General features: G+C 38.6%; 2 protein-coding genes across 6 annotated transcripts in view; both read right to left on the bottom strand.

Annotated features, from left to right (window-relative positions):
* The window catches only part of LOC128467684 (putative neural-cadherin 2), a 267631-nt gene that overhangs the window by 23200 nt on the left and 220351 nt on the right, over nt 1-24080 (bottom strand). The window lies entirely within an intron of this gene.
* The window catches only part of CNIH2 (cornichon family AMPA receptor auxiliary protein 2), a 44556-nt gene continuing 29089 nt past the window's right edge, over nt 8614-24080 (bottom strand). For 2 of the 5 annotated variants that reach the window (XM_053449367.1, XM_053449363.1), the window contains 4 exons: nt 11598-11710; nt 9911-10054; nt 9367-9418; nt 8614-8994 (listed from right to left, as the gene is read on the bottom strand). In XM_053449367.1, the coding sequence (XP_053305342.1) occupies nt 9385-9418; nt 9911-10054; nt 11598-11710 (291 nt within the window). In that variant the 3' untranslated portion in view covers nt 8614-8994; nt 9367-9384. The remainder of the gene's footprint in view (nt 8995-9366; nt 9419-9910; nt 10055-11597; nt 11711-24080) is intronic. The other 3 variants (XM_053449366.1, XM_053449364.1, XM_053449365.1) reach the window with 3 other exon arrangements.

Genomic DNA, 24080 nt, shown 5'->3' on the forward strand with positions numbered 1-24080 from the left:
AGAGTGTGAGAAAACATAAGTAAGAAGAGTGAGTGAAAAAAACAACAAAATTCAAACAAAAATTCTGTGCTCTTTGCTTTATTTCCATTTGTTTGGTTGTGAAGGCACCTCCTTATTTTGTTAAAATATACATTTGTACAAATCCGAATACATAAGTCTAATGTACACTTTCCTAATTAATTAGTAAGGCTAAGATTAGCGAAAAGGCAATATCACCCAACTATAGAACCAACTGCAAGAATAGGATTTCTATAAGAGCCATGGTATAATTTGTTTGAAGGGGGTTGGGATAATATATTTACAAGTAATGTAGTAGCTTGAGGTAGATGATGCATGTCTGTTTACATATACATATTTCTATTGCTGCCAAAGAAATTAACATACAAGGCAGCCAAATATACAAATGTGTTACTATAATGACCTGCCTTACAAAAAGCATTCCCTGCAAAAATAAACAAAACAAAATATGTTTTTGTTTTGATCAATATCCTCTTTTGTCCCTACAATGTGGATTTCCCAACTACATTCGCTCTCTGTTTCTCCAGGGCTATTCAACCACTACCTCTCTTTTTCTCCCACACAATCCCCTCTCTCTTTGGGTGCCTCCTATAATTATGTTAATTTTAGGTCATTTTCGCCCCCACACAGCTATGTGAGAATAACAATAGAGAGATAAAGATGAAATGAGAAAGAAAAGGAAGACAGCTTAAAGGAGGGTAATAAAAAGGGGAAAGGACAGTAAAATATTATGAAATAAAAGGAAAGTATGTGAGATAGTCCCTTAAGGGCACAGATCAGTGTCACAGCTTATGTATCTGTCATTTGTCACCTCCCCCAAGCAAGAGCATAAAAAACGGGTCACCAGCTGCTATTTTACATGGACTCCTGTAGAAAGAAACCTACTGCAGAGTATGCTATACAAGGACACACATACATATAGTAGGCAAATGCAATACCAGTCTTCCTGTACAATCAATGCTACAAAAATGGCAGCCTTGGTACAGTTAATGCTGCAGGCATACAATTGTTTTTTTCAGTACTTATTGCCAAAAGAAGTTCTTGTTATAGTACAGCTGTGGAATCTAGACTTGGGCGCCGGCCAACTCTTCATGTCCGCCTTTGTGGGGAAAAATTCTTCGTATTCCGTTACCTTTAATTGCTGGCGCCGAAACTCCGCTTAGGGAGACCATTGGTCTCCCCACTCTAAGATGTAATGGTCCATACGAGCGACGGAGCAGACCAATGAAGCAATGAGTAACCTATACCAAACGCAACACCTCTTTCCACCCGGACGTGAGGCAAACGAGTATCTCATCCAAACAAACCGCCCTTGCATGTGAAGCAAACGAGTAACTTTTACCAACGAAACCCCCCTTCCCCCCGCACAAAACGCAAAAGAGTAGTTTCGACCAAATGAAATCCCCCCGCCCGTGAAGCAAACAAGTAGCTCAAATGAAGCAGCACCGTGAAGCACATGGAAACTAGCAGAACCGTTGCACAGCTATGACTGGGCAAGGAGCAGTGAAGTACACAGAAGTGCGGCTTCAGGATGGCCTGAAAGTGTAATAAGACACAAACGTAATGCCCTGAAGGAGGAAATGCTGAAGGGGGTATATAAGTACCCCCTAAGACCCCTCCCACAAATACCACGGCACCAATAGCACACACACTTTTCAGCGTAATGTTCTTTAAACGTCACGGATGCTGTGTTTCCCTTGAGGTTGCTTGATCTGTGTTTGAGACATGGATTGCATTAGGATTAGGTTGGTTCTCTGGTGCTGGTGAATATCCTTAAATTCTGTGCATTTAATTGACTCTATTACAACATCTCAGCTGGATACCTTGGGATATTCTGTTTTTTAGTTTTCACTTTATTTCTTTGTTTAGTCCTCCCTCTTCCTGACCACCCATCAGTGGTGAAGTTTGGTTGCTGTTTCTCTATCTTTCCGGTTGTTCCCTTCCCCTGCCCTTCCCTTCTCCCTTCCCCTGTGTCTTTCTTTTTTCTCTCTATAGTATGTTCCTCAGTGAGGTGATCACTCACCTGGCAGACTTAAGGTGACTTCCCCTCTTGGTGTTCTGCAGTTTCCCTCCTAATACTCTCTCATTTTCTGTCCTTTTCTTCTTCTTTCTTTTTCTCCTTCCCCTCTCCTTTTTTTTCTTTCTCTCACATGCACTATTTAAGTCACTGACACCCTTAGTTAGGTGCTTAGTTGCCTTTAGAGCTAGTCTTCACAACTCACGAGTTGTTCCTAATATCCTTCTCTTTTTCTGATTCGTGCACCAGTCCCCTTATCTCTTTTCTCTATTTTTTGCTGTATATTTGGTTCTGACCCTTGCTTGATACACCTCTACCCTTTCCATACCTGTTACCCATCATTGACCATAGACTCCGCAGTACACCTGGTCCTGTTGTCCTGCTGCTCCCTGGGACTTGGGCAATTCCTCATCTTTCTTGATATAAAAGGTATTAATGCCATTAAAATTGATCTATTAAATGTAATCTATTATTCTCTAGTTATTACAAAAAATTCCCATCCATATATCACCTTCCTTTTTCAGAGAGCTCAATTCAGTAATCATTGCGTTTTCTGGTGGGTGGCTCTACCGAGACTCCGTTTTAGGATTCTGCTAAAAGGGGGGGCCAGGGGCATCGGTGCCTTCATAACTGGCTTTCTCTACTTTTCCTCGCAGATGTATATTGGGCGCTACAGCTTGATGTGCTTTAGATGCGCAGCCTTCGGCCTTAAGGATTTTGATGGGCTTGTATGTGCAAAGTTTCTTTCATCATTGTGTGATAATAGCACAAACTACTGATGAATCCGTCTTTGTCATGGGTATAGGAATTTGCAGGCACCTTTAAACGTTCCGAGAGCATTTGATTGGAGAGGTGGTAGGGGGCTCATCTCGAATGTCGCCATCCTTTGCCAGCAGCCTCCTCCTCACCAAGTATTTGCCTGAAACTAAAACCTGAAGTCTAAGTGGCAACCCATCTCCCTTTTGTGACAAAGTAGTATTGACCTATACCAGCAGGCAAAACAAAAGGAGGGAGGGTAGAGGATTAGGCCCAAACAAATCCCCGCCAGAGTTGTTATATCCTCCCACAAGTGTATATAACAAGAGGCTGCTTGAATGAACCACCTGAATTTTACATTTCATGTTGAGAAACATTGCATCTGGAGAGGCTAGTGATGGGTGAATCTGGTTCCGCAGATGCCAGGAGAATCCTACCCACCAGAATGCATAGTACCTACACTAAAGTTTGGTGGAGGAGGGAAAATGGTCTTTTTGTCCAATATGTACTCGACTTTACAAATGCTCTTTTGACTGAATGGGCAAAAGTTGGGCACAAATATTGTTGAAAATCACTCCTTGAAGAGTGGAGGCATTCTTGACTTTGTGTTAAGTTGCTGCTGTTCCTAGGTGCTTCTACTTTCCAATAATATTACTTACAGTTTACCGTGGAATATCTTGCAGGAATGAGATATTGCAAAGGTGGCATCCTTTCACAGGACCATGCTTGAATTCACTGAGTTCTTCAGAAATGCAGACTCCATGGCTAGGAGCTTGATTACACAAATAGCAGAATCTATTTAGCAGGTTAGCACCAGCTTTTGTAAATTTTCAAATTATATTTTATTAATTTTTTGTAGGAAATTAGATGATATGATCAAAATGGTATCTGAAGAAAGCCTTGGTCACGTAAGGTAAAAAAAAAAAAAAACAGCCTGGTCCTTAAGGGGTTAATAGTATATTTTACCATGGGTGGGAATCAGTTCTGTTCATTTGTCTTTATGTTTACAGAAGATAAACCGATATAGAAATAGAAATAACAAATGGCTGAAAAGATCTTTCAAATTAAATGTTTGTTATTTGGTCTTTCTGTAAATTGACTTATATGAAAATTCATACAAATTGTGAGTTTTATTTTGGAGACAGAATTTTTAACAAAGTTCAAAATATTGCAATGTGCAATGACCTTTATCAAAAAGCCCAGTTTCAGAGTGGCAATGTTACATCACATTAAATGAAATGTAGACCAAAGAAATATGGGTGATTATTTTGAAGCATCTGAAATGTCCATTCCCAGCAGCAACTTATAAATAATGAATATTTGAACGTTAACCCCACAGACTAAGCTGAGACTTTCCCAAGATATACACAGAAACATTGGCAAATTTTTGCATTGATAAGCTATGGTGTTGATTCTTAAAAGACAGAGTTGATGGTAAAATGGAATGGAATGGTTAAATGTTAAGCCAAAAAGATATGAAAGTTTATATCATGGGACATACAAAATAGCGATTATAGCAATTTTATGATGTACTCAAACAAAGGGGTTATTTGATTGGAGAAGAAGGGGGCATGACATAATCATAATGTTAGAACCTAGGTCAATAGGCCAGTCCATTCCTCATTTCCCTCTTATTAGGTATTGCTCCCGTCCTCTGCACTGTGGGTTTCTGTCCTGTCCAGGGTAGCCTCATGGAAGTTATAGTAGTGCCATGGCTACAACCACCCCTTGCAGAGGTAGAGAGGGCAGTTGACTGCCAAGGTGCCTTAATGAGTGAACATGTAAGTAGTCAGCACCACCGGGTTGTCTCTTCCTGTGGAGGCTATATTTTCCTCATAGCCAAATTGCTTGCAAATAGCCTTCTGTGGGCCCGCCCCCTCAAACGTCACATGTTCAAAGCCGCACAACGGCTGCTTTGAACTTCGCAGCCGGGTGGTGCTTTGAATGTGGTCCAGCTCACGAGGGCCGCACCTCGAAGTTCGGCAGGCCGCATTTGGCCCGTGGGCCGCACCTTGGACGTCCCTGTTCTAGATTGTAAACTTATTTAAGCAGCGCCCTCAACTTTTGTTTCTGTAAGTCCAAATATGATGCCTTACCAATAGATAAAAACAATAATAAAGTGTAATTCAATGTATATTTACAGACCACAGCAACAGCATCTTGTGATCTGAAGAATAGGTTTAATCTGGATAGACAGGTATAGGGTTTCTCTGACCCTTATGTTATTCCTCCAACTCCTGCTGCCAATCTTACCAGAATGACATTTAATATGATCATATCTGTCAGGACATCATTTTCCCTTGTTGGTGCCTTCCCAACGTCAGCTACCCTTCTCTCTATGAATGTTGATGAATGTTATTTCCTCCCTAAATGCAGCCTCAGAGTCATGAATGGAGGTTAGTTTGTAAAGTAAATTTCACATATGCTCATCTTTATTGTGAAAGAACAACAGGAGGATTAAACACAATTTCAGGCTTAATCAGCTGTCTAAACATTTCCTCTTGTTTGTGAAAATATATTTCTGCGTGCAGTGATTTCCCTTTTTGATTACTTGGTTAACATATTTTTAAATGTTTATTAACAGTTAAATCGGAATAATAGAACATTTACACAAATCCTAAAAGTGTCCAAAGCTTTACAACAATTAAAAATGGTTTTATCACAAATATTTTGAAACCACCACCTTCTTGAGAATCACTGTGGTACTTAAAACTTGCTCAGTTTCTATGGAGATGGAATGTTTCCATTTGTTGTACCTGCTTTTATACTCCTACTACTTTATAAAGCATGGTATTAATCACCAGCATGGTGATTGGGAAGTCTTAATTTCCTTACATAACTGATAGCGTAATTCTGAGCGAAAAAGCAGTTCAGTCTGAAATACGTGCCTAATGCTGAAGGATGTGCTACATTCGGGCTGATTTTATCACAGGGCTTTATTACCTGATTTGACTTTCTACACCAACTTTTGTGATTAGTATTTCTCGTGCTTCCCCGAGCCTCAAGTATTAAGCCAGTATCGCAACCTCATGCTGACGAGTCCCATTAAGGACGAAACAGCTGTCCATGAGTGGTGATCTGGCTACTGCACCTCTTACCTGAGTTTTGTCAAAGGCTGTCTTGTACAGCAGGCAATTACTTTGAAGGGATCCATGTATAAAGTGGATATAGAGGCAAAAGGTGATCATTGTTGACTTTATTTGCCTATGCCTACCCAGAATCCTTTGTGGTTGTGGCAGCACCATGAGACTTTTGAGGGAAAAAACAAGCCTTCTGGCTTGTCTGGTGTCTGTAGATGAGTGTTTAATAATGCTTCTACTACTCCCTAAATTCTAAGTGGAAAGGTTTTCCATCACCAGCTGTTGGTCGCACCTACATTATCAGCCACTGTGCCAGGACTGCCTTGTCATCAACTTCCTTACATTACATCTAAGGTTTTGGATTACCGATAGAGCATTACCTCTAGTTTTAGATTATGATATCTTGTCCTAACAGTGCTTTGAAATATACTTGAAAGTTCTCTTGATCTTTGTTGAACGCAAGCTGAGTTGGACCTTCGCAAACCTTAAGATACATGAGAAAAGTTTGTTCCTTCAAGCAACCATACTGAATCTGATGTGAATCAAAATCTGCAACATGCCTAATTATACTGAAAACCGTTGGTGATATTGTCTACGTCCAGGACAGATGATGGGCGGTGTTAATGACAAAAGAGGCAGCCAAAGCTTTTAAATAAACCCAAGATCTTTATGTGATATATATTCGGCTGTGACTCTTTGATCAGGAAACAATTTAGTACAGTATAAAGTCTATATCTGTGGTAGGCGCGCGAGGTCCACTCCAACAAACTTCTGCTTCAGTACTCACTTGTGGTGTGCACAGCTTCAGTACACATAAGGCACACAGTGTGAGGAAGCACTGAAGCAGTGGTCTGTATGACCTTGTGCTGCCATTACTTGGAATCCAAGATCTCCCCAACTGGCCCTGCTCCTCTAGTGGCAGGTACCCCCTGATTAAAGTACTCCAGGTGGCTGCATTTGTTGCCTGGTACTAAGACTGACCTTATAGAGAATATACCAGGTTTTTCTCTCCTGCTTTTAAGAGCTAGCTCTAGATGGTAGGAATTTTACTTAAAAATGTACTAGTATCTTCAAAGAGATAACAAATAATTACAATATACACAAACAATATGTAGACACTCTGAGGAAGCCTATTTAGTAGGTGAAACGCATATGTGCTATTTTTATTGACCTTTTAATGGTTTTTAACCAGAAAGCTAATAAAATAAATAAGTTTTTTAAAAAAACTTTTCTGCTCCTGGTATCCTTTTAATGTTTTAAACACGCAAGTTTATATCCTTGGTGGGGATCATTCCACCTACACCAGAAGGTGTGAGCAATCCATTTATTGCTCACCATATTGTGAGTATATAGTGAACTGTTTTTATTTGTTTTATTCATTTTACATATACAGAAAGCACTATGCCTATTTCTGTTTAACTTTTTATGTGCACCTTATCCTGAGAACCAAAAAAAAGAACTACACAGGACTGCTGCTAAAGATATCCCCAGGCAAGGATTGTATCGCCCATGCAAGTATTGTGGGACTAATTGCTTAAGTCCCCAAAAAATGTGAGTACCCATTCCTTAACTCTTTACCACACGGTGCCAGCCACATATTATATTACTGTGACTTTCTTCTCCTCTATGCGCAACCACTATCTCATGTGACCTCCAATATGTAAATACTATTTTACCCCATTGCTGAAAATGATGGCTTGACTTCCTAAGAAACAATGCATCACCTTCCAAGTCTTTCTTACCTTTAGGACTTTTTAGTGCTCATCCCAGTTTTATATTTGCTCTCTGATATCCTGCCATATAGCAAGACTAGATTTGTACATTTGGATTTAATACGAGTAGCAAATTTACAGAATTTTTGCAAATTCAATGATTCGCATGAAGCAACGAAAATGAGGACAGACTCCCCACGAAGCGGACGAAAACAAAGCATAAAGCTCCACATTTTTGGACGACATTCACAGGCCCTTTCACGCTCTCACTCTCTCATTCTCACTTTTTCTCAAAACGTTTCAACTACCTTCCCTGATGACCAGAGAAACATTTAGAGGGTGTGAGAGTGAACAAGAATGAGAGTGCTAGGGAATGAAAAACACTCCCCTCGATTTTTTTTCAAAGCAAATAGGCAGGAAATGTAATTCATTGCCCTAAAAAACAATAGACCAAAAATGAACGGAAACATTAGTCTGAACCATTTTTGGCCCATTAGCACATGTCTAATTTGTATATCTATTACTTCCCATCCATAGTAAGGGTCTCTCTGTTCCTTTAACAGCTACAGCTCCAGCTTGTCTAAAGACCTCCTTTTCAGTGCTCTCTTTCTCTGGAATATATAATTTACTAGTATCTTCCAAGAGATGATAATAGATAATTTTGATATGTAAATACTATATGAATTATCATTTTAGATTGTATAATTAGCTTACATATAAGCCCCTTATTAGACAGTTCAGTAGTTATTTCGATTAATTAAACCTATAGATCTATATAAGCAAATGTGTATTACAGAGTGATGTAAGTTGTACAGTATATATAACGTATAAGTGTTACAGTGACTAATACACTAAAACTAGATTACAAGCTTGCAGACAGGGCCCTCTTTACCTGATGTATTGATTTATCTTAGTCTGTCAGTTCTAGTTTTGTCATTCCCCTTGAATATATGTATTGTAAGAAGCGCAGCATAAATTGTTGGTGCTATATAAATAAAAGTAAATAATAATAAAACACCCAATAGATATGTAGATATATATATATTTTTATTGACAGTAAACCTCACACATCTCTGAAGAAATAAAGTCACAGACTTCAAACAGACGAATAAAAGCTGTAAGCCAGCAGCAGTCTAAAAAGAGAGAGAGGCAATAAGAAGAGGGGAAGAAGAGAGTGGAGAAGGGGTTATAAAGTAAAGGATAAAGGGAGGACAGAATAGGGAGAGCGATGGAGAGTGAAAGATACAAACAAAATAATCTACTAGTAGGCAGGGTGTTGGAACTGATGCCCTGCAGTATATTCCTTGTATCAGCAAGTGTCTCCATTTTCTCTTACATTTCTTTCTTCTGTCGCCTGGATTCAAAGGTTTGGAGAGGCTTGATTCAAAAAGTGACGAGCGTATAAATCAAACTGAGAAATGAGTAGATATCAGGACAATGAATGAGATAAAGGGAAACACACACACAAATTATGAGAGAGATTGGGAAAGACAATGGGATAGGGTAGGAGAGAGACAGAGGGCGTTATAAGTAAGCCATTTAGGAGGTGTTGGTGGACAGTAAAGGATGTTATGTAACCGGAAGTGAAACAGTGATTTTAGTGGGAGTGCATGGTGTGTAGAAACAGGACAGTGTGTTTTTTTTCTGTTTTAAAGGAGCAATAATTCACATTAGAAGAAGGTGGTGAGTGTGTGTGATTAATTTGCCAGTATACAGAGACTGACTATAGACAAGGCAGACTGGGTGGGGGCATTTATGAAAGGGCCAAGTACAATTCACTCACCATCAGAGGCACAGCATCCTACGCGCTGACATAACGTACAGTGGCCCCCACCCTGAGTGCGAGGAAGAAGTGTTATTAGCACAGGATGCTGCATATTTAGAACTGGGATAGATACTGCATGTTTAGTAGGTAGAAACTGGTTTATTCTAAAACTGCTTAGTACACAATACAGGATTCATTTCTTGAAGTGCTAATAGTGGAATGTGTTGTATGGATTATTTGTCAATAAATAATAAAATATATAGTCTATTTTTTAACACAGTTAATAAAAGTGTTAGTGCAAGATGTAACTGATCATTGACCATCTCATGCTTACTCTTTATCCTTTGAGATCCCTCACATCTCCTTAGCTACAGTATCTTCTCCATTTCTCGGTCTACCTCCTACTTATTCTACTGCACATGCCTGTCATGCTACTGCCACTTATTAGGCAGCTCATTCAATTACTGAAGTGTCTCTTCTGCCTATGTTTCATCCAAGTCACTAATGAACACTACATTTAAACCCACCACTACCATTTTCTATTTCTTTTCTCAATACTCACCTGTACAAGTAGTAGAAGAAAGATAGCAGGTAGAATGCCAGTTTACACCAGGCCTCCTTTTGACAGTAATTTAAGATATCCACATTCATTATGGATACTGGATCAAACATTGCTTCTGAGCCGTCTGCAGGCCGGTGGAAGTACCTGTGATATATTTCCCAGAGGTTTGTGTTAATGATATGCAATCATACCTTTAAGTGCTTCCTAATGCATAATTTGAATAAACTCTAAAATAGAACATGTACCACAGGTATGGCAATTACATATAAAGCTAACTTGTGGCTGGCTAGTGAGGTCATTATAACATCAATCGCACTATTTGCACTTGGCTAATTTAAAAGTTGCCGCCCTCTTCTTCCATGGTCTGGCATTTGTTGCCACTTATAGGCTGCTTGAAGGAGCCAATCAGTGCCAGGATGTTGCCCCCATTTAAATAAACGTGAACATGTTCCACGCATGTGTACATGGGTCTGGACAGACCCCCATACGTAGCATTTGTTGAGCCAGCACTGGATCTGACTGGAGGTGTGTATGTCACATATACAGAGATCTCCTGCACTGTAAGTAGCTATTGTGTGAGGGCTTGTAAACAGAGATCATGGGCAAGGAAGCACTGAGGAAGGTGCATTACAACCAGGCTCCCCCGTAACCGAGGTGCTGAGAGGGGTCGTATAAAATAGGCTACACGCAAGTCAGTTTCTGTTTTATTGGGAGTGTGTATTAGTGTAAGGTGCTAGAGTGAGTGTATGTAACCATATGGTGTTATACCATGTGTGTCAGTATACAGTGTTAGTATAAGTTTGTGTACTAGTCTTTGTGTAAGTGTGTAAATTACTTATGGGAGTGGTCCCAGTGAGGGGCCATTGGCTTTACTACTCCCCCCCGGGCCAGAAGGTGCCAGAACCTATTTTATTTACAAAGATGTGCAAGAAGGGGTAGCGTAATGGTATGAAGTAGCCTTGCCCACCTAAGGGAGAGGTGTCAAAGAAATCCTACACGTGTCTCATTAACACTAGGGTCACACCTGATCATGGGAGGCTATAAAAGGGAGGGCTTTTTTCTGTATAATATACCCCCCCCGAGTGCAAACTAACTTTAAAAACAACATACAGCACTGTGAAAATTTTTGCCCCTTACCATTTTTTTTTGCATATTTGTCTTACTTAAATGTTTCAGATTATCAAACTAGTTTTAATATTAGACAAATATAACCTGAGTAAACACAAATGCAGTTTTTAAATGATTTCATGTATAGAAGGACATCCCTAGCCGTCGTTGCTATCTTCCTTGTAGCGAAATGGGCAGCCGCTCCGATTCTCAAAGTAAAGATGCTCCTTTGTAAATTCAACAATGGCGAATATGAAATGTTTAGGGAAGTAACGCTATACAAAGGGAAGTAACACACTACAAAATATTACAATTTACAATTCAACCCCTGTAAGTCAATGTAAAATTGCAGTTCCAATCATTTTCATAAAATTTGATTAGTCCATCCAGTGAAAAATAAGCAAAAATAGAAGAAACCGGAAAGGGGCAATTACTTTTTCCATAGCACTGTATATAAAGATGACAGGTGAGATTTATTTCTGGAAGTTTCAGGTAATCAAGTAGAGAAACCCTTACAATAAGTATCCACCTAAATAAAGCATTATAAAGATAGAAAGCTTAAGTCAGAAGACGAACCTACCTCCAGAGATGGTAGAATAAGAGAGGTATGTTCAGACCAAGGGTAACCCATTCAGCAGCACACATAAACATCAGGCAGAAAAGACCATGGATGCAGTACTCAGGCACTACAAGCTGAGGAATAAAGTATGTGGGAGAGAAACAAGAAAGAGATGCTGAGTGGCAGAAATAAGCCGAGGGAGGCAGAGCTTTTTAAAAGTGAGACGGAAAAAAATAATCTTTGTATTAAAATCTGGAAAAAAAATGTCATCTACTAAATTTAACGTTCATCTATAAACTTAGCTCCCATGGTTTTCTTAAAAGAATAAGGTACAAATTAACACAGCTGTGCAGTATACAATGTAGCACGCACACCATATAATTTGTAAAACAATACATACAGAACAGGTCAAGTCACGGATCTAATAACACAAAGACATCATGAGTCATTGTAGACTGCCCAATGTAACAGTGATGATGGGTCTGATTTAAGAAGTGTTTGTTCCTCCAGCAATTTGCCTCTGTGGTTTTTTCCTTTATGAAAAGTTAATTTTGCTTTTAAGACACGCTTGTATATGTACCTCACAAAATAGTGTTAAGTATATACCGCGGATGTTTTACCAGAAATATTTACAAAAAAGTAAAATCTTTAGTATGTAGGTTTATCCTCAGGTGGTTCCATTGGTTGGTTGAATATTTAAGAGACAGTGTTGAAGAAGGTTGGTGGCTATGTTGACTGTCAATGAGTAGAGTTGGTCAGTTTTGCAGGGGATATATGTTTCACAACCAGTACTCATTACACTTGTGCATTGTGATTAATATGAATTCTAACAAATTTTGCCTAAAACATGCATTAATTGGAATAACAAAAACTAACATATGCTAATTGACTGTTCCGAGAATATATGGGTGAAGTTCCAAGTGGTTACAGCTCTAATAAAATGTAACCGGTTGCAATTAACTGTTGGATGAGTTCGAAGAAAATAATCTAGGTGAGGTTCCAAATGCTTAGCATAAGAAGAGCAATGAGAAAGCCAGTCAAACCAAATAATAATAATGTAGGTAAAGTACGTTGTGTAGTTTTTATGCCTATAGAGTACTGCAACTGTATACAAGGTAAATAAATATACATTTAGCAGAGTCAGCCTTTGTATGGTATAGTATGCATGTGTATAGGGTAGTGTGACTGTGTACTGTGTTAATGTAAAAGATTCTAATACATTTTCTAACCTCAATTAAGATATGGACCATATATAATTATTAGTATAGGCAATAGTCAAAGATATGTAATTATTGGGCATAAATAAATGATAATTAAGATATATTAATATGTTTCAAGGTTTCCTTGACCTTAAATATAGAATGAAGGATTTGCTGAACATGCAGTCTATAGATAGGATAGTAGCTTGCTAATGCATGGTATAGTTGTAACTCTAAAAGGGCATTACAATATACGTACAGCGACCACCTAAAATAGGGTTTGGGCGTGTAAGACCTAAGTGAACATGTTTGAACACCTAATTAGGTGAAGACCAATAGACTGACATCATTTTCAAATGGTATATAAGCTTGGTGTAAGAGAGGCATGGGGGAGAGGTAGAGGAGAGATGTACTTGCCATCCACAGACTCTTCTTGTCCCAACACTCCCTCCCTCCATCCTCAGGAATGCATAGGACAGATGCCATCAACTAAATTCCTTTCCAAGGTTTTGTAAGAATTGTTTCGTATTATTTTTGTTATCTTCTTTTTATATTCTTCTTCTATTTTTGTTCGTATTAAATGTTTTACCTTTGTTTGCATCTAAGTGACTCTGCCTATTTTTGACGCACATACATTTATATGTGATCCAATTATTTGAAGTTTGTATTGGCCCTATATATTTTCTTACATATCTGGCGTGCCAGCCCTGCGTATTTTTTCCTGACCTTTGCCCTCCAGCTTGCTCAGGGGGAAGGGCAGATATATCTGTACACTTTTTGCAAACTGTCGGGAGAGAATTAAGAAAGAACCTTTGAGGATACAGACTTTCAGATTTTATTGGAACCAAAAGTGCTAAAAGACGCTATTGACGGCAGACGCAAGAAAGCCATACAGCGTGATACAACAGCCACTCAAGGAGAGTTCACTAAACAGGGTAAGTCATGGATTTTATAAAAACATATGCTAACAAAAGTAAAATAACTTTTCAATTTGATAATTGTCCTACTAATGCACAGTTATGGGCTAGTATGTACAAACAATGTGAGCAAGAGAATATGAAGATAGATAAGAAATTGTTATGTATTGATAAACTTAAGAAGAAACTGCAAAATGTCCTAAGCATGTTTAAAACGTTTAATGACTTGATTGTGGAGGATTTACAACCTAGACAAAGTATTTGCATGATTAACAAAGTCGTACCAGAATCTAACCCTGATGACAGTACTGACGACTTTAACAGCTGTCCCGACTGTTTTGTTTTAGCTCAGCAATTAGAGAACTTGGAGAGGGCTAGGGACAGACAAGCTCAGTTACTGTCTAAACTATGTTTAGAAAATAAGAAGGTGTCAGTTATCACAAGACAAGAAGGTAAGAAGGGCGTATCTTTTGTCCCTGAAATAGCTGGTACCTCAACAATAGATTCTGATGAGGAACTTGACGTAAGAGGAGTTGAGAGACAAAAGCTCAGAGACAGTGCAACAAAATTGACTTTAAAAATTAATGATCAATTAATGAAAATTGCCAAAGATATTCCTAAATATGACGATAAGATGGATGCATTCCATAATATTGATGTTTTTGAAACAAATACAGACAAATTCCAATTAAGTAATAAACAAAAAAACGCCATTTTTAAGCTATGGATACCTTCACATATGTCCAAAAGGTTACAGGACACACCTACAGAGGATGCATTAGGTCAATTAGTGCATGCAAATGACATGGATAGATTGAAACAATTAATTCTGTTTACAACTGGTGACTCATCTCCATCTCTTGACTTAATCGAATCTCTAAAAGTAAATCTTCAAGATGATCCCTTTGCATTTTTGTTGAAATTTGAGAAAGCCTATAGAATGGTAATGGGAGTTGATGATGGAGATGAACCACAGGCAATGATTATAGCATTTGTAAGGAAATTTAAATATCTAGATCCTGTATCTGTTCAGCTTGCCTCTGAAAAACCTAGTTTGCAAGAAGCAGCCATATTCATTGATCGTATAAGAAGAGCAATGAAAATGTCAACTGTAAAGGTAAAAGTATCTACAGTACAGGAACTAATTGACAAACGGCGAGAATTAACTCAGAATGACTGTCACAAGCCACAAACTAATCCTACTAATTTTGAACGATTTGATAATACTAACCGAAAGATATTCAGACCAAATGTTAGTTGTTATCATTGTGGTCAAAGAGGACATTTGAAGTGGCAGTGTAAACAATTTCTTCAAAATAGAAAATTTGTCCCTAGAACACAAAATTTTGGGAAAGAAAATGGGCTGGTGCCAACAGCCCCACCTACTGGTGAACAATTTAAGTCAACGTCCCCATACACTCCATTAATTAGACAGGTGCAAGAGCTCACAACAAATAGTACTGCTACTAATGTAACAGGAAAGAATGTCAGGGGGGGTCTGACGCCCTCTCAGTGACTAGATAAGAATCAATCACTCTGTAAGTTGACCTATGTAGCTCCAGTGTCAACTGACAACTGCGGCAGACCATATGTCAAGGGAAAATTACAGGGAAAAGAGATTACATTCCTAATTGATACAGGAGCTCAATTAAGTGTGACTAATCAAGCTTTACCTATAACATCTAACTCACCTGTTTGCACGATTGTAGGTTTTAGTGGTAAAGGTAATACTTCAGCAACTTTGGTTACTGGTGTTTTGTTTGAGATTCCTGGCTATTTGTGTACTGAAATTGATATCTGGCATTGTCCTAGCTCAGAAAATATCTTAGGGGCTGATGTAATGAGAGAACGAGGTTGGGTCATTGACTTAGGGAATCAAGTGATTTGGAGAAGTAATAATCTTAAAGGGCCTGTAGTAATTGATCCAAGTGACTACAGTGTAGTGGCCGTCATCAATTTAATTGAGGAGGTATCCCCAAATCATGTTTGGCCACAAATGGATTGTAATGACTTGACTCTTGTAGAAATTGTGCAGAAATATCCCTCGTTATGGGCTCAATCTAAGAATGAGGTAGGGACGATGAAAGATGTTGTTGTCAAAGTGGAAGGAACAGATCCCATAGCTCAGAAACAGTACCGATTGCCTCCAGATTCAATTGAGCCTTTGTCCAAAATTATTGAAGAACTACTTCAACAAGGCGTCATACGCAAATCAAATTCGGTGACAAACTATCCGTTATGGGCAGTTAAGAAACCAGATAATTCTTATAGAATGCTTCTAGATCTGCGTATGTTTAATAAATGTACCCCAAATGTGGCGCCAATTGTAGCAGATACCCCCGACATCATGTCTCGATTGAATGCTAAGGCAAAGTTTTTCTCAGTACTGGATATCAGTAATGGTTTTTTCAGTATTCAGATAGAGAGGAGTTGTCAATACAAATTTGCTTTTACTTTTCTGAATGAGCAATATGTATTTTGCAGATTACCACAAGGGGCGCACATGTCACCTAGTCTGTTTCATCAGGCATTGGCAAAAGTGTTATCAAAATTCTCAAGGCAAGATTGTATTCTACAGTATGTTGATGATATCTTGTTGGCAACAGAGAGTAGAGAGGAACACCTCACCTTGCTAGCAGAATTGTTTAATCTGTTGTACGAGTCAGGATTGAAATTAAATCCAAGGAAGGTCCAATTACTGAAACAAGAGGTTCAGTACTTGGGAGTTTTGATAAGTCCAGGCCAGAGACGTCCTTTGCATGAAAGAGTAGCAACAGTAGCAGCTTTGCCTGTACCTACAACTTTCAAAGCTTTAAGACAATTCCTGGGACTTGTAAATTTTTCTAGAGACTTCATAGAGGGCTTTGCTGAAAAAGCTAAACCCTTATATGACTTACTAAAAAGTACTGATGATGACAATTTGTTTGGTCCATGGGGAGATGAGCAGCAGAAAGCGTTTGAACAACTAAAACTTGATTTACAGAAAGCACCAGCTTTGACAACTGTGTATCCATCTAAGCCTTTTGCTTTACAAGTTCATACCTCGGAGACGGCTGTCTCGGCAGTTTTACTGCAGCTACAGGGAAAGGAATGGAGAATAGTTGGCTATTTTTCCAAACTCCTTTCACCTGTGGAAAAAGGGTTTGAAACGTGTGCAAGACATCTGGTGGGTGTACACTTTGCAGTCAAGGCGACTGAACATATAGTTGGGTTTAACAAACTAATTTTGCAGACTCCTCACTCCACCTTGAAATTGCTTCTTGAAAAAAGTATCCCAGGAGTGTCACATCAAAGATTTGCACATTGGTTGTTGTCTTTATCTCCAAAACAGATTGAAGTGGATCATAAAGCTAAATATGTGCTCCCTCAACTAATGCAATATGAGGGTGAATCACATGAGTGTGTTGAGACATTTCAGGGGGATTTTCCATCTCTTTTTAGAAAAGAAGTAGAGGAAACTGATGAACCAGTATTTGTAGATGGTTCTAGATTTTGTTTGAAAGGACAATATCATACCGGATATGCCATTTGGTTTCCAAAGAAAGGCCGAGCTATTCAGCATAGACTACCAGGACATTTTTCTGCACAGAGAGCAGAAATTGAAGCTGTTAAAACAGTATTGGAAATTAATGAGAAAGAAAATAATGATCCTTTGGTAATCTATAGCGATAGTTCATATGTCGTACGTTCACTAACAGACTACTTACCTGTGTGGAAAAAACGAGGTTTTGTGGATTAATCTAACAAAATCTTAAGTCATGTTGATACATTGCAGACTATCTTTGAGCTTGCTTCTAAAAATCCTAACCGATATGCTATTGTCAAAGTACCTGGCCATAGCAGAGGAACTAGTGATTTAGCTTTGGGAAATGAGAAAGCAGATTCTCTAGCCAAGGAAGCAGCTTTGATAGGAGAGATAGTGATGGAACTAGAACCGTTGGAAGTACTACCAGTAAAGAGTAAGGAAGCAAATTTACCTTCATTTAGTGATGAACAGATGAAAGATCCGTTCATTGTGGAATGTAAGAATAAAATAACACCTCCTTTTGTTTGTGAAAATGGAGTGATTTGTTATGAAATGCAAGGTAATTTACTTCCAGTTGTGCCTAAACACTTGCAGACGGAATTCACCCGCTATAATCATGAAAGTTTAGGTCATGTGGGTCAGCAAAAGTTGCTGGAAATTCTCAAAGAGAAGTTTTATTGGGACAAAATGGAGGACTCTGTACAAAATGTTGTTCAGTCATGTCTCATTTGTGCTCAAGTAAACCCCAGGCCTAAAGGACAAAAGCCTCCACTTCTAAGAATTGCACCTGCAGACGGTCCGTGGTCTACATTGCAGATTGACTACGTAGGTCCCCTACCTTCAGGAACACAGTTCTGCAAGAAAATGGAGGAACAAAACTGTTTACTATTGGACAAAGAACCTCCAAAGAAACAGCAATACAAGAAGCATGACATCAAGATAGCGTGTTACATATTACTTCCATGGTTGTTGGTGCTGAGTTTTTTGGTTGCTGTGTTGTTTGAACTATACCAGAAGCCAATTGGAATTGATGATCCGATAAAGGATTTACCACAGAAGACATTGTTATCACATAAAATAAGAGAAGTTCAGGTGGATCGACTCCTGACATCAGACATTGATACATCAAGAGACATTGTTGGACAAATTAGATTCGGTTATGGCTCCAGAGATCAACCTTGTTTGACTATATTTTTTGAGCATACCTCAGAAATCACGGTTCATGCAAAAGTAGGACCAAAAGCCAAATTCACACAGTCACAGGGGAATTATACCCATAATAATCAGACAGGTGTTTGGGAATGTCATCCTACTGAGTCCATGTGGTGGTCTATAACAATTAAGGGAGAAGAACATGCACAATGGACAGGTGATGTTATCAATGAGATGTTAACATCAGGGAAAATGGGAAGATCTAAGACAGAGATTTGGTATAAGACTCAGTCTTATGGGAAAATCTTAGATCCTTCACTGCTTTCTATATCAGCAGGGGATGATGATTGGACTAGGGTTTGGAACTTTCAGGTGGAAAGAGAGACAGCTTTGGTCAAAGTATCTTTTGTGTTTACGGTAACTAATTCTATAGCACCTGAAGTTAGAGTAAATCCCCGTAGTGTGAAAGTCCAAGAGGAATTGGAACCTATAGAACTACAATGTGGGACAAGGTTACCATTACCTCAGGAAGCATCACTCGTTTGGTCAAAAGGGAAAACATCTTTAGGAAGTTTTACGAATAATCCAACTCGTATACTTCATAAGGGTCAAATGGGGGATGTACATTGGAATGGTATGCATTTTATGCTTAGATTAGATAGTCCAACTCGTAAAGACTCTGGGATATATGAATGTTGTGTATTACTGAAAGGAGATTACAAACACTGCGACAGAGCAAATGTCAGTGTTTGGTCCCCTGAAGATAATTTGTGTACTGGTACTAGACTCAAACCATCCAATCCTTTTCAGGTTAATTATTTTCAATCTAAACCATTATTGAGGAATGGATCGTTTGTAACCCTAGTTTGGACTTTTAACATGACTGATTGGAAAATATCCACTTGGTTTCCTCAATGTTTGTCACACCTTACTAATATGGAAAAAGGTCTTGCCCAATGGTTTGAACAAAATCCATTGAGAATGACAAGAAGTAGACGAGGTGTTATTGAGGGAATCTTGGGGGGTGTTGGTTCGGTAGGAAGCTTACTGAATACTATGGATATAAATACTCTTAAATCCGATTTGGGATCCGTAAGTTATGTAGGAAGTCAGGGAGCAAAAGTACAAAAAGGGTTAAATCAGTTATTGGAACAAATGGTTCTAAGTTCTGCTACTGTGATTGGGTCGTCTGTATCTCACTTACAGGATGCCACTTTAGACTTAATAGAGAGTCAAGAGGAGAATCAAGTGTCAAGGGCATGCCTGGAAATACAGATAGAATATTCCACTAATCTAAAGATGATTGCACAGGCTTTACAGAGTGGTATTACACCTTTGGGTCTGTTGAAAAGCTTACCTGATAAATATAGTTTTGGTCTGGGTCATATTGATTTGTGGATTAATAAATGGATGGGTTGTGATCAGGATTTTTGTATTGGGACATCTTTAATCCCAGTGGCAGGAGTTGAACAAGTAATGGTACCAGTAACAGTTTTAGGAATTCCGGTCAGTGACACACAATTGATTCATTATAATTTAAGATATACAGATTTTGTATTTGATGGGGAAAATCTGGAACAATTAGATGTTTCAGCTTGTCTTCATTTTGTTTCCAAAGTAATATGTCTTCCAGGGCAAGAAAAAGTTGTCTATCATTCTTGTTTTCACAATCATTCATCATGTGAGGCCAGGATTGAAAGTGTTACATCTGTGCATGAATTAATGACTCAAGTAAAGATAGGAAAAGTTTGTTTTCAGGTAATGAAGGAAGAGTCATTGGTCAGAGCATTCTTTTCAAATTGTATGCATAATGAAACTCTTCACAGAGGATTATATTGCATAGAAGGAGAATTGAAAAAGTTGGAGATAGATGGGAAAAAGTTTAATGTCTCCACTATGGGCATAGAGCGTTTAAAAACACTACCTCTGCAATTTAATCTCACACAGATAGACCATTTTCCTTGGAAAACATGGACTGAGGAAATAAAGAAAGATAAGGGATTATTGGCCATATTAAAACAACAATTGAAAAATGCCGAAATTGTTTTCCAACATAAACAAGGTGAATTAGAACAAATTCAACATCAATGGAATGATATGTCTGGAGTTAGTTGGTGGTCAAATTTTAAAAAATCAGTAAATATGTGGTCACAATCTTCAGTAAAATCCGCAGCTGGGAATATATTGTTGAATCCAATTGTTATTATAGCTATACTTGTTTTATTATGTATTATTTATCAAAGTTTTCTTATGTGTAGAATAAGTAAGATATATAAACATGTTAAGTATGAAGTAGATAAGGGAGATGGAATATTAAGGGAATTGATAAAAAGGGCACAATCCTCTCATTCCATAACAAATATAGAGAAAAGGGTGTCTCATGCTAATGATTATCATATGGTCCCAGGTAAAGTGTGATGTGATTGTAGTATAAATGTGATACGAATGTGATACGAATGGTGAGTAAATGTGTATATTTGAAAAGATATGATAAGGATATTATCCTATCATCAGGGGGAATTGTAAAAGATTCTAATACATTTTCTAACCTCAATTAAGATATGGACCATATATAATTATTAGTATAGGCAATAGTCAAAGATATGTAATTATTGGGCATAAATAAATGATAATTAAGATATATTAATATGTTTCAAGGTTTCCTTGACCTTAAATATAGAATGAAGGATTTGCTGAACATGCAGTCTATAGATAGGATAGTAGCTTGCTAATGCATGGTATAGTTGTAACTCTAAAAGGGCATTACAATATACGTACAGCGACCACCTAAAATAGGGTTTGGGCGTGTAAGACCTAAGTGAACATGTTTGAACACCTAATTAGGTGAAGACCAATAGACTGACATCATTTTCAAATGGTATATAAGCTTGGTGTAAGAGAGGCATGGGGGAGAGGTAGAGGAGAGATGTACTTGCCATCCACAGACTCTTCTTGTCCCAACACTCCCTCCCTCCATCCTCAGGAATGCATAGGACAGATGCCATCAACTAAATTCCTTTCCAAGGTTTTGTAAGAATTGTTTCGTATTATTTTTGTTATCTTCTTTTTATATTCTTCTTCTATTTTTGTTCGTATTAAATGTTTTACCTTTGTTTGCATCTAAGTGACTCTGCCTATTTTTGACGCACATACATTTATATGTGATCCAATTATTTGAAGTTTGTATTGGCCCTATATATTTTCTTACAGTTAACATGCATAGTGTCACTGTAAATTAATTGGGATGCAGGTGACTGTGTAAAGGGTATGTTTCATTTGTATTGGTTAGTATGATTGTTTCTATGGTAGTGTGCATTGTGTATAGAGTAGAGCAATTGATTTGTATTGTGCTGCATGCATAGTGTAAGTGTGAATTGTTTGCGATATGTCTGTATAGTGTAGGAACAATGTGCATTATGAAGCATGCTTTTGTCTAGGATAGTGTGACCGCCTTGTGTAGTTTCTATATGTCTAGGGTAGTTGTCACAGGAGCATCTGTGGCAAGGTTGTAGGGGTCTGCTAGGAAGGCACCTTCCCTATTGGTTGCTACAGCCACACCCATGGAAATCCATATATGGTAGGGAGGGTAGCTCCCCTTTTGATTGGTCCCTAATTTAATGGGATGTGGGCCGCATCTGACCACACCCCCTGCACTGTGATTGGTTGCTCCCTGTTCTAGCTCTCTCCTGATTGGTGCCAGTTAAAGTGTTTAAGCTAATGTATTTATGTATTGTTCTTTTCAAGATGGTCTCAGGTATAAAGTTGGTGTTTGGTGTACAATAAAGGAGATTCCTACTTGTTCAAGCCTAAGACGGTGTCTGTGTCTGTGATTTGGGGACAAGGGACACTTCATCGTGCAGTGTAACTACTTGGTTACTCGAAGTCTGGAGTATACCGAGGGCAGGGCCGGCCCTACAATGGAGCCGACTGGGGCAATTGCCCCAGGCGGCACTTTTGAAGGGGCGGCACTTTGCCGCCCCAAGCGCTTTTTTTTTTTAAGCGGAGGAGAGAGAGGGGCGCCGAGTGGTTTTCGCTTACCCGCTCGGCGCCCCTCTCTCTCTCCTCTGCGGCGAGTCTCCCTGTTCGGTCTCGGTGCCGGCTTGTAATGCTGAGCGCCAGAAGTGGCGTCAATTTCCGGCGCTCAGCATTACAAGCCGGCACCGTGGCAGAGCAGGGAGACTCGCCGCAGGACTGTTTAAACGTAAGTACTTTTAAACGGGGGGGGGTAAGGGTAGATAATGGCGTCGGCGAAGTTTAAAATGCCGCCCCCCCCAGCGGGGGGGGTGGCATTTTAAACTTCGCCCCAGGCGGCATTAAGTCTTGGGCCGGCCCTGACCGAGGGGACCATAGGAGATCGCAGGGTCACTGTGCATTGTGTAGCTTGCATGTGTATAGGGTAGTATGAGAGCATTGCATTGTGTGATTGTGTTTTGTGTAGCATGTATAGTGTCGCTGTGTATTGTTTGGGATGCATGTGTATACAGTAAGACAATGTGTCAATGTGTATTTTGTAGTATGCTTGTGTCTGTGGTAGTGTGGTTTACGTGTGTAGGGTGGAATGAGTGCATGAGAGACTCTATATTGCACCAAATTTGATGTCCCAACTAAAAACCCTTTGAATTTTGACTGAACTGAAAGGGCAAGAAATTTGTTGTCTGAAAAAGAAATGAGGTAGCAACAAAATGAGAAATCGATTTTGATTGCTGTGTAAATGCCTAGTATTCATTAGGAAATATCAGGGGTTTTGTATAAAAGCAGCTAAACATAAGCCCCCATTAAGTAGAAGGCTTTTTACATTGAAATACAATAGCGCTTTCAGTGTTATGTTTTACGGCGTAGAAAAAAAGGTTTGCTATTTAACCAAATGATGGACCTGAAGTAGCTTTCAGCCTTCATCTACCGTGGCCTACGGACAAATTAAATCATTGCTCAGATAGGTAAACCCAGAGAAGGATCCGGTTCAGTTCTGAAGCTTGCCTGTTGTTTCTGATGATTGTTTACAGATCAAGTTGCCGAATAGCAAACAATTCCCATAAAAAGACACATGTAATATTTAGGCAGCATAACTATTGTTTTTATGTCCTTAGCTGTTACTATGCAGGACCTTGCCAGAAAGCAAACAACTTAATATCTAGTTCTTGCTTTAATATAAATACGAGCAGTCCTTTAAAATGATTTCTATCAGCTAAATATACATCCTAAGGCTACTGGGAAATCTCTGTGGATTGTTCTACATCCAGGGACAACATAATGTCCCCTAATCAGGGACACAAAGTAATTATATGTCATGTATTGTGTCATGTTTTACTGCAGCCCTACAATATAATTTATTTATTTGTATTTGGGTCGCTGTGGTTTTTTTGTAAAAAAAGTTAACTCCTTTTTTGTTCATGCTACTTTATCTCCGCCTGGCCTCTCATTCACAGTTATTGTCTAATTGCTTGGTATTCTTCTGTGTGTAGTAGAGGTTGATAGGATTTGGGAACGTAAGAGAAGCTGCCAACTCCTTGAGAGCAATTGTGCAGAATTAAATTCATGATCATCAGTTTATTGATAGCAATTACAGATTTTTAATATTTTTTTTTTACAATATTCATTTTATTTTTAACATGTTATTTATTAACATTATTTTTAACATGTTTTAATAAATTGATATTTAATAACCAATTAGTGACCCTTCTAATTTAGCAATGGCCAATCTGATCATCAT

This window comes from Spea bombifrons, chromosome 10 (genome assembly GCF_027358695.1).
Source record: "Spea bombifrons isolate aSpeBom1 chromosome 10, aSpeBom1.2.pri, whole genome shotgun sequence".
In the NCBI taxonomy this organism is placed as follows: domain Eukaryota; kingdom Metazoa; phylum Chordata; class Amphibia; order Anura; family Pelobatidae; genus Spea; species Spea bombifrons.